This window comes from Tamandua tetradactyla, chromosome 7 (genome assembly GCF_023851605.1).
Source record: "Tamandua tetradactyla isolate mTamTet1 chromosome 7, mTamTet1.pri, whole genome shotgun sequence".
NCBI classification, from domain to species: domain Eukaryota; kingdom Metazoa; phylum Chordata; class Mammalia; order Pilosa; family Myrmecophagidae; genus Tamandua; species Tamandua tetradactyla.
In genome coordinates, this window is record NC_135333.1 from 105654624 (window position 1) to 105666703 (window position 12080).

General features: G+C 33.6%; 1 protein-coding gene across 1 annotated transcript; it reads left to right on the forward strand.

Moving 5' to 3' along the window:
• Positions 1–656: 656 nt before the first annotated feature.
• Positions 657–1112, forward strand: LOC143691718 (small integral membrane protein 15). The gene has a single exon (XM_077170649.1). The coding sequence runs from the start codon at positions 686–688 to the stop codon at positions 908–910; it is 225 nt and encodes a 74-aa protein (XP_077026764.1). The 5' UTR covers positions 657–685; the 3' UTR covers positions 911–1112.
• The last annotated feature ends 10968 nt before the right edge of the window (positions 1113–12080 follow it).

The window sequence follows — 12080 nt, forward strand, 5'->3', positions numbered from 1 at the left end:
CTCTTGCAGCTGCACCTCTGCAAAATCACCTATACTGGGCTACTCCTATCCCCAGAACATTCCATAAACTTTCATGCCTCCAAGTTTGCTGAAATCATTCCTAGCCCTCCCTTCTCCACCCATGACTACAAAAGTTTTTATTCATTATTTAAGAAACATTTAAATATCCTCTAGTTAATAAAACTCCTAGACTTTTCAAAGCAGAACCAACACCTCCATCATACTCCTTGAACATTGTATTGTGTAATTATTTCTGTGCCCAGTCCTCCCTCCTATCACTAATGAACTCCAAAAATTCAAGGAAAGCCCTATACCTTTGCAGCTTTTTTTCTTAGCTATCTTATTTTAGTACCTTGCCTGACAAATAGCTTTCCATCAATAATAGTTTGAATGGAAATAGAAAAAAAAGACAACAGCAACAAAACATCTGGTTCTATGGGATATTAAGAATCTCTTGGGGGGCCGCGCCTGTGCCGGGGGCCGCGCGTGTGCAGGCTGAGGGGCCGGGTGAAGGCGGCCTGGCTAAGGGAAAGAAGGAATTTAAACCTTCTCTCAGAAGTGTATGATTGAATTAAAGAAGAAGACAACCAAAGGTCATCTGAAATTGTGATTGGCTCTCTAATAATCCAGGGACGAAGTTAGAGATTACAACTCAAGCATAAGTTTTCCTAAAACCACTACAAAGATGTTTGATATCAAGGCTTGGGCTGAGTATGTTGTGGAATGGGCTGCAAAGGACCCATATGGCTTCCTTACGACAGTGATTTTGGCCCTTACTCCGTTGTTCCTAGCAAGTGCTGTACTGTCCTGGAAATTGGCCAAGATGATTGAGGCCAGGGAAAAGGAGCAGAAGAAGAAGCAGAAACGTCAAGAAAATATTGCAAAAGCCAAACGACTAAAAAGGGATTGAAGAAAATAAACAGGCTCTGAAACCAGAGGAAAATCATTTGGAAATTTCTGCAGCTTTGGAAGGACTCACTAAGGTTTCTTCTTTGGATTTTATGACAGTATTAGAGAGTATTATATAGTCTGACCATATGGAAGAATCATGTTATAACTTCAGTACTGACTTTTAGGCTTGTATAGAAGTATGTTGGTATCTGTGACAGTTATTGGGTAAATTAGCATTTATTATGCTACAAAACCTTTATAACTGACTTAGTCATTTGACATTTGGTAGCCTATCTATAAAATGAATAAAAATATCATTTTTATGGAGAAAAAATGACTTTAGATTATGAACTCTATTCAAATAATAGCTTAAATTGGGGTCCTATTCTGGACAAAAAAGCAAAAAGTCATAATTGTCTCCTCAGATGAATAATATGTTTGGGCTTAAAATAGTCAAAATATTTAAGCACATATTTTGTCATTATTGCTTATTTCTTGGAATATAACCATCTCTAATTTTCTCAGAGCAAAATGTTAATCATTTATTTATCTTCTGTATAGTTTATCTGATTTTTAATCTTTATATTGGTAGTATAATTATCAGACACTCTGCATTTTTAAACTAATTTTATAAAGCGTTCTCATCTTGACCAGTAAAATACCACTTGCTGGATATAACAATTTTTATATTTACAGGCATAGCCATTTTCTTACAGATGATTTGTGGAGAATGAAATTATAATTTAAAGCTTGCAGCACAAATGCCAAGCATTGTAGTACCTTGGAACCTTTTTATTTGCTTGCGCTAAGTATGTAAAATAGTTAAAATTCTTATCAGTAATTGCTTGTTATATAGATACCACTTTTGTTTTTTTTTACTCCATTTTTTGTTTAACTTGTGGTAGTGATGTCCTGTACTTTTTTATCACTTTAATATGAAAATTAAAATTTCTACGTATCTTTTAAGGAACTCTTAAGATGAATAGTTATGTCATATTTCATAAGTGGAAAGAAAAGCTTCGAAAGGTTTTGTTGGATATACAGTTGGGTTGAAAATAGATAAATTATGTCAAAATGAGAATGTTACATTTAGACGTAAAGAGCTAAAGAGTATTCCTCAGTAAGTAGTATAATAGGAATTACTGTTAAATATGACTGGTAAATGTGTGGCCCAAGAATTTTTTTCATGGTCAGTCTTTAATAGCTTATTAATGTTTTTCCCACTTTTATGAGTTTTTTTAAGTTACAAAATAATTGCCATTAACTCTAATTAAAGAATGAAACTAGATATTGAAATAAATTTGATATTTTTGTAAAGAGTTCCCCGCCCCCCAAAAAAGAATCTCTTGTTGTTTACTAGAGAAGATAATTACTTAAGCTACTCCACGAAAATCTTCTGTATTAAAGGGACTTCAGGGCAGGAAATCTTGTGATTTCTATTAGTAACACTTTTCTGAATTAAATAGCCCTGTTATAGGTTTTCTCTTACATAGGAAATTCTTATAGAATTATGCAAAAGGATGCCTAAATTGTTAAAATATGAATTTTATACTACTGATTAAGGGTCCTCTGAAAAGCAGTATATTCCAATTAAGAAAACGTGTTTTGTCTGACATTCCAAATGTTGCTTATCTGTATACTGATGTAATGGTTAGTCAGGAGCATTTTTTCCCATTTTCTTCTTTATTATCTTTTTTGCTATCTGTTCCTGATATTATACTATGACTTATGGTCTTCAATATGAGTTAGATCCTCAGTTGGAATCAACAAAATTCTTTGAGCACTTTAAAAGCTCCTAAATCTCCCATGAACCCTCAAATTTCCCTTTCCTCTAATAAGAAAGGTGACAAAATTCTCTAGTTTCACTATAAATATACATCATACTTGGTAACTGAGTTTCTCTAAAAAGTCCTCCCTTCAGAAGTCTGGGGGCCTATAACTACTTGCACAGCAGTGGAGTCCTTCATTTAAGTATATGTGTACTTAATGCTCTTTTAGCATATCCAGTGAATCCATAAGAACTCTGAGTCTCTGGCAAATGAGGCAGGAAATCTATGGTAAAGCACTGAGAAAGTTCTACAATATGAGACAGGAGGAAATGGGATGGACAACTCCATGAATTCTGGGAAACTATTTGGACTCCAGAACGGAGTGGGAACATAAGCAGACAAATTGCCTTCTTGGGAGGTAGGACTTGGTTTAAAAAAAAAGAAAAAAAGGAGGCATATGAAAAAAGTCTCAGATTCCCAGAGGGGTAAATATTAGGTTGAAATGAAATGAAGATGCCAATGATTTTCTGATTTCCGTACCTAAAACTCTGAAGTACTTCACGGTTTATGAACAGATCTATTAAAAGGTTAGGTCTAGGGTGGGCCATGGTGGCTCAGCAGGCAAGAATGCTTGCCTGCCATGCCAGAGGACCAGGGGTCGATTCCCAGTGCCTGCCCACGTAAAAAAAAAAAAAAAAAAAGTTAGGTCTATACCTCTTTAATAGAGAAAAACAGTTGGTCACCATCCTAAATATAAAACTAGAAAATAGCCCATTTAAAAAATATTCTAGTTCTTTCAAATATGGGGAAGAAAAAAATACAAACAAAAATGCGTAAGTAATTTTATAATAATTAACTTTGGCAAATCAGAAGCTTAACTAGGTTGGCATTTAAAAATGGATATTCAAGAGCTACTATATTTACATTAACTTACTCAGTAATATATATTGAGCATTATATTGGCACTATATGGGACACAAAGAATAAGAAGAGGTACTTGCCCCTGAGGAGTTCTCTCTAGTAAAGGATCAGGGATTTATTGTTGAGACATCTGTGTTCAAATTTTAACCATATGTAGGCCAGCATTTTCCAGTATTGTCTAGGCAACATTAATTCTATCAGAACTCCAGTAGAAAAAAAGATTCCATGGTTAAGTACATTTGGAAAATAAGATTTACCCAGAGCACAACAAAGAAACATAATAAAGTCTCTGAAGTCTTGTAGTAAAGAACTTCAATGTTGTTTAACTCAGCATTTCCTAAAATTATATAAATTACAAAATCTTTTTTTCACCTAACACCTTTAAAACATTTCTTGCAATTAAATGAGGACATACACATACACTCTTCTTTGATACTGTAGGAGTTACTGAAAGAGTTTTGAAGTTTTAATCTTGTTTAAATTTATAGGTTCTATGATTAAAACAAAACAAAAAACTTGTGTATATAATATTGAAGAGGGAACTAGTAGCATAGAGAAAAAATAAATTGGTCTCTCAGTAAGTAGTTTGCTTTTAAAACAAGGTAGTAAAAAGTTCTTTCTCCATATCCTTTGTAGATTGCAGAAAGTACTGTCCTCACCTGAGATTGTACTTTTATTTCTTAAAAGTCATAACTGATTGACTCTCCTCAAGCTTTTGGACAATTCTTGACTCACATATACAGTCGTAAAAACAATAAAGGTTCCTCACTTCTGGAGGAGCTAAAATATCTAATGGTTCTTACAATCTCTTCTGCTGTGACTATTACAAAATGTTATTCTAACTAAACTAAAGTTGTAGCGATTTCTTCTTCACAGGCATCATTGCTCTTATCTTTTTTTAACCAATTGGTTTCCTCTGCTTACTCATTCAGATGTTGTTAACTCGCAAACTACATAGAGTTAGTGAATAAATAAAATTACCCCCTCGGAAACTCTGTAAATATTGTACATTTGCTGCTCATAAGGATTTGCTTCAGGGATTATGTGTACCTTTCCAGGGTGGGTAGAAATATACTTATATGTAAGAGATGACACAGTGACTGCTGGCAAAAGCCTCTATAGTTAGGTTTGGAATACCAGTTTGCCTGTTGATAATAATCAAGGAATATGCTTTAAAAGATAGTTTATAAACTCCTACAGATTTTTTAAACCTTTGCTGCCCCTCAATCCAGAACATAGTACAACAGCTAGATGGGATTCTAAAGAAATTGAACCAAAGTGACCAGGCATAATGCCCATTTTTCTTAAGACTGGATTTTTTTTGTAACTCATAGAATATTAATGGCCTATGAGATTTCCAGGAATTCACTTCACCTTGCCCCCATGATGTAAAGCCTGGTGAATGAGGTCAGATCTAGGGTCATTAGTGGAAGACATAGGGAAAACTTCACTCAAAGGGGCCTTCTCAAGTCCTCCTGACTACTTTTCAGCACCAGTGTCTTTTGTCTTGCCTATGCCTCATGTTTAAGATGTCTATAAAGAAGTTTCTTGGGCAACTCCCATTTGAATTACCAACTAGTGGTAGTAGTTTACAGGTAGTTTCTGGTAGTGCTGGAATTATCTAGAACTTCTGTTCTAACCCTGGCCTTCTGGTCAGGAAAATTCAGCCCCATGTTGCACACACAGTCAATCTTCCAGACCTATTTCAAGTGAATCCATCATGAAACAACTAAAATCCCCAATGACAGCACTTGCATATCTGTGAATAGGAAGGTTTTCTTTGACTTCACTTGATGCTTCTTTACTACATTGTACTCTGTCTCCCTTAAGTACAGACCAACTTTTGCTTTCAAGCTTTGAGGGATGACCTTGGCCACTTCTGAACTGGGTCCAAAAAATACAGAACTTTTAAGGTAGAACCACTGCACTGAAAACCTTTCTGCAAGGAACTTAATCACTTTCTTCTTGAAAAGAAACACTTACTTGATACCTGTCACTCAACACAAGAGAACTAAAAGGAAATGCTAATCTCATTCACCAAAGAAGACTGACAAACAATCACTACTAGAATACAAGTGCATGACACCGACCAAGCATTGTGAGCATTGCTACTTGATATACTACCGTTGCTGAATTTTTTGGCTTTGTTATCTAGTCTCAACTACAAGTTGAAGAACATCTACTCACAGACTAATTTAACTAAAATTAATTTTACTAAAATTAATGGATCAGTATCTTATTATTGTTCTTATATTCTTGGTTCTGGAAACTCAAAAATTACAGTAACAATACATTCCTTAAATGCTGGGTCTATCCTCAATTACCACAAAACACCAAAGGAGAAACTCCTCTGTTACCAGGGCCTTATACCGGGATAATATGTGCAATGGTTGGACAGCTAGAGGTAAAAATTACCTTTAATGTTCAGAGTGTGGCACTGTTTTAACATAATGAAAATTGTGGGACTATATGGAGGTAGTTTACCTTACATTCAGCAATTGATGTCTCTGAGTTCTTGTGCTGTTGATGAGAACTGAGCTGCTGATTACAGGCTACAGTAAAGATGCTACCTAGCAGAAGTAATGCCATTTCGACTTTGGATGAAAACTCCAGCTTTAATTTGTAATTTTTAAAAAGTAGGGAAACTTGCAAAGATACCCATTTCATTTGTGGTGCCCATTGCTTATGTACACTTTTGCCCTGGCTTTGTATCTTCCAAAACTTCTTAGGAGAAATAGTCACAACACCTGTGAAGCACAATCTGGGAATAAATTCCCATCAAATGAGTTACAGAGACCAAAAACTATTGAAATAAGGTTAACAACATGACGGTGTCTCTAAATCTACCCACTACTGAGAGAATGGCCATTCCATTAAGGTCTTATAGAATCACATAGCTCAGATTTTGTCTTCGCCAGTAAAGAAAGGGTACATACTCATTGGCAAGGAATATTTTCCCTATATACCTGGCATATCAAGCCATGCCTAAAAAGAATTTGCCAAGGTGCACTAAACTTGAAAGCTAGGACCTATTTACATGGGCTTGTAGTCTTTTATAGGGCATTTAGAAGTTATAAAATTGTACAAGGTATTGTAGTGAGGCTAAAAATGTTAGTCTATATGTATCAATATTTATAAAAATGCCATATAAGTTGTAGCCATAAAAGGCTCATTCCAAATATTCTTACCTGGCTACTAAACAATCAAGTGAACACTGGAAAAGAAAATCTAAGAATAAGTGATAAGGGAATGTCCTCATACAGATTCTAAGATAAAGTATTGCTTAAGAGGTTCCCAGTCTTCATATTCAAGGTCAGCTTTTACAATAATGTCCTAAAGAAAGGTCTTTTAACCTATTATAGGATATTCCTATTTTTATTTTGCTTTTCTGTCACTTTCAGTGATCAGAGATTTCTGTTTAAACTTTTATATATTACTATTTAAATTATGAATGATTCAGATAAATTTATGGTTTTATACATATTTGCTTAGCAACTGTGATTCTGGAAAATGGATTTTATTAGCAAGACAGAAAGAATGCTTAGAAGAAAAAGCACTGATTTCGGAGCCCGGAGGCTTATTGTAAAATATTTGCATTTTAAAAATGAGCTCCATGTATAACTTAAATCAAGTGCATCAGCCTTATTGGAGCCTTGAGTAAAGCAAATTTTTTCTCTCAAATATGCCCTTTCCTTGGGTTCAAAAGGGAAAATTTTCATGTTAAATATATGTGAAACATGATGGGGCACTAGATCCCTGTGACCTTTCCTCCAAGACAATGCATGGAGTTGTGGATTTTAAATAACAATAATTATGCTTATAAGGGTAGATATAAAGAGGCAATTTCCCAGAAATAACATATCGTTCAAATTCCTTGAGCAATTCAGTATACGCATAGATAAGAATTGAAATAGTTAAGCATTTTTAAAAGGTTATGGTGAACTGCATCTATAGTATTCTTAATTCTATTAGGCCCTTAACTATAAAGTTTCATTTTTCATTGAAAAGTAACATTTCTATAAAGAACATCTTTTAAAGTGTACCAGAGAGAAAGCCTCTAGTGAATCATTTCCTTAGATTAATAATCATCTCCAATTTAGGCTAATTTCCAATGAACAAATATTGGGTGGACCTGATATGGGGGATAAAGCAGCCCTGGTGACGATCTCTACAAAGGCAAGGTCTGACCAATTCCTAGGTATGCTCTTCAGAACTGCAGTGAATAGCAGCAGAGTAAGTAAGCACAAAGGAGAAAGGGAAGATGACAGATTGACCTGGCTACACCTTTGGAAACATTCTGATGAACTTTATTCAACTACAAAGCATACACTACTATGCAAAATTATATTAAATTGATATAGTGATATTTATTTATATATTGATATAAAGAAAACTGATACATATCACTAGGCATTACTAACTAGTTGAAGAATATTTGGGACCTATTTGGATTACCTTAATCTCTCATCTAGACATTTTCAATAGAAAATATATCGAAAAATGAATGTATTAATCTAAATTTTTATTTAAAAATCTATTGTAGTTCTTTCAAAACATTAACAGATTATTGCTTGTTTTCTGTAATTCTTACAATTTTATGAACTAAATGGAATTCATTAAAGTTTCAAAGGCCTTTCCCTAAAGGCTAAGAACACGCAGAACAACAACAACAAAAAAACACCTGCAGCATTCCTCTGAACTTTCTACTTGTCTTGTCTTTAGCAAAAAAGATTTTAACTTATTTGTTATCAAGGACTTCTTTAAGATGCCCATGCCAAGACCACTTCCTAGAAAAATGCCAAGTAAACAGAATATCTTGCATCTAGTTTCACACGGTTCAAGGACTCCTCGAATACCATAAAGGAACCACATATTGCTTGTATTACTTACGTGGGAATATACTATTACTATTACAGTTTTTTAAAAATCTTTTTGGAAATTGACATTGAGAATAAGGATAAGATAAGAAGGAGAGTATCCACAGTGGGCACAAACCCATGCAGGCTGGTGTAATCGTGGTATTACAATCATTTTTGGTGGCCCCCAAATTGATGGAACTGAAAAATAATTGAGGAAAGGAGTATAATCTTCAGAAAATGGCAGTGTAAAGAAAGGATGGATTCAGTTCAGGTAGAAGTGAGCAAATTCCTGCATACCCTAAAGAGGGGGAGAATTTTTTCTGTTTCCTGAGGAACAGGGAGAAATGCCATTTAACCTCTGATTAACCCTGAGTACCATGAGAAGGAAATCTGTCTTTAAATAGTATGAAAAGTAAGAGAAGTTAGAAATACACTCATGTTATTCAGACTATCAATAATTACAGTTGGCTAACTTTGGTTATAAAAATGCACAATGACACTCTAAATTTCTCAGCTTTTGTTTAAAATAACTGGACCCAGAGTATGCCTGTGCCCACCTGCCACTCCCCCCCCCCACAAAAAAACTGGAGGCATTGGAGTTAACAGTAAAATAATAAGTCAATTATTTTGTGCTTCTGAAGAAGTGTTTATAAATATTTCTCATGTATATCATCACACAAAGATTATTCTACAATACTTTTAATTGAGTTCTACATGCTACTAAGAAATATTAAAGAATCATGGCACTTTTAAAAAATTGCTTTCACTGAACTGTTGCCTAGAATTTCCCTTAATGTAAAGCAACAAGCATCAACAATTTACACTGGCCTTTGATGAATTTCTATTTTGATACTGTATATGAACAGTCTATATTATGTTTAGAGGAAACAAAAGCTAAAAAAATTCAATTATTAAGTCAACAATACTGACTTGTATAGTTATGAAAGCAAAACTATATATACTTTTATGAAACCTAGTTATTATCACAATTTTGCATTTCAGCTTAAATCCTAATTTATTGTTTTGCCAACAAGACTGCGAACTCCTTTAGCTTTACAGCTAGTCTAGAATTAAATCTGCATTAAATACAGAATTAATTTGTCTTTGGGGTTTAATTTTTTAAATTAGTAGCAAAGTGCAGTGTCAGAAGAGTCAATGTACCAAAAAATTGAAACAGAAAATCAAATTCATTAAAACAATTTCTATTTGTTTGCTCAGTAGTATATTTTTTACATTCACTGAACATTCCCTTGTCTTTCCCATAATTAAAAAACTAATCATTGGAATAATATTTTTTGAGTATCTGAGTTTTTGAAGAATGTGGTTTAGATGCCTGTTTTTAACATAATTTAATTGTCCCTAATCTAAATAGAATTTTGAATTTAACTCTATGTTAAAGATCTTGCTTAAGCATTAAAAATTAAGAACCTCTGGTCTGAATACTTCATTATAACCTTTTTAAAGCTAGAAGTTAAGAAAAATCTAGTATTAGAGTATAATTTTCTTGAGAGTTTAGTCAATCTCCCTATCTACTTCTTGCCCATTGTAGGCATTCAATAAATATTTACTTAATGAGTAATCTACATAAATTAAAGAAGTAAATATTTCCTTGGTTAGGTTGTTATCCTAAAGTTTTAAGAAGTTACTAATACTATATTCAAAGTATTACAACAAATTGTATATAATAAGCACAGTTAATTTGGGGACTACTTTTAGGTGTACAAAACAGATGAAATAAATGAGACTGCACAAATGTAGCAGCATAAACCCATAACAAATTTTAAAATTCAGGATTAGATAAATGACCTAAACAACTAATGAAACCAACCCCATATAAAAAGCACATTTGTGAATGCATCTCCAAGGGGTACTATTACAACTGGCTAAAGTTTAATTTTTTAGTAATTAAGTCTTATTTTAAAAACTTTTTTTAATTGAAAATTATCACGTTTTTCTTATAAACTGTACTAGATTTACGTACAAAGCAAAACCTCTAATATCTAGTAAAAGAGCAAGCCCCAAAATCTTAAGACTCTTTTGGTCTAAATCATTAAAAAATACCTGTCTATTGCAGATTCAAAGCATCAGCATCTGCCCAATCTGAAGTAGAATTAAACTGTTTAAAGGCTTAGTTGCCAATACTCATTAGAGTCACCATCAGAGTGGAAAGGCCTCATCTATGATTTGATATTTGAATCAATTTCAAGTAAAACAAGTTAGCCAACACAAAAAAGTAAAGTACAGGAGAATACACAGGCACATGCAGTAGGCATGAAAGCACTCTCACATTTTACCAAAAGTATATTTCTTAGGAAGGTCATCTTTAAAATTTAACTTCAATAGCCATGTTCAATCAATTCTTTTAAACCTCAGAGTAACCTAAGAGCCCAAAATTTCTTTAATTAGTTGACATACCAATTCTTCAATTAAGTTGTTTCTGCAGTTGTGATAATCTAACATGCTTCATTTGATACTGGGTATAGTTTTTTTTTAAGTGTAGTTGAGTGAGAGAACTTGTAATCACAACTTCTTGACTAAATAATAGCGAAACTTACAAGAATCAAAGATGAACATAAAATAACAGTAACCTGTAATTATGATGTGCAAGGTTTGCAGTTACTATTAAAACCAATGCTTTGCATTTTTCCTACCATAAAGTCTTGTCATTTTTCATCAGAACAGTAAATTATACTATTGAATTTCAACAGTTTTCACTGCTATTGGTAATTTTTTATAGGAATAGTTTTCATCAATACTTGAAAACTATGAATTACATATCTTATCAAGTAAGTTGGAGAATATCTATTGCTGTAAAGCTGCCAGTACATCTCTGACATTTCCTTCCCAAGATCCACCTGCTCTATGCTGCCCACTATAGGAAATGCAATATGGTACTAAGAAATATAATACTATGCACTAGGGTTACTATTTGTGCAAACCAATAAAAAAAACAAAACAAAACAAAAACTCTCTGGCGACTTGGTTGCTAAGATAGGGTGTTTTTCGAAGTCACAGACTGATTAGTGGTAACCATATTAAATATAAAGGACATCAGTAGGAACAGATAGGACCAGAAACTATATCTTAGTGATCCAAAAGCCAAAGTAGCAACGGGGTACTGCAGGAGATGGGGCGTGGAACTTAGTGATGGAGGTGGAGGGAGCAGAAAGCTGGAGTTCTGCATTAGAAAGGAATAGAGGGTCAAAATCAACAAAAACAAAAACACCTCAGTCAAAAGAGTCATGCAAACACAAATGATTGCTGATAATGGAAAACAACACAAAATCAATTATGCATGCAATACATATTTAAGTATTATCATATGAATCTCGTCTTTCTTTAAACCTTTACATTTCTTTAGCTTCTTCGTCCTACATTTTTCTAATCGGGGGAAATTAAACCAGGTAGCGATCAGATAAACATCAAGTTTTATGTTTCTGTTTTTAAAACTTTGACCAGAGTATGTCCAAGTGTTAGGAATTTAAATTCTATCAGATATACATAAGGACTCCATTTTGACGATGACAGCCTCTTCTACAGAAAAGCAGTTTTTTTATTTCTTATAAAAAAACAATTCATATCAAATCTTAATTCTTAAGATACATTAAAACTCCAAATCTTTATCCTGCGCTGAAAAGCA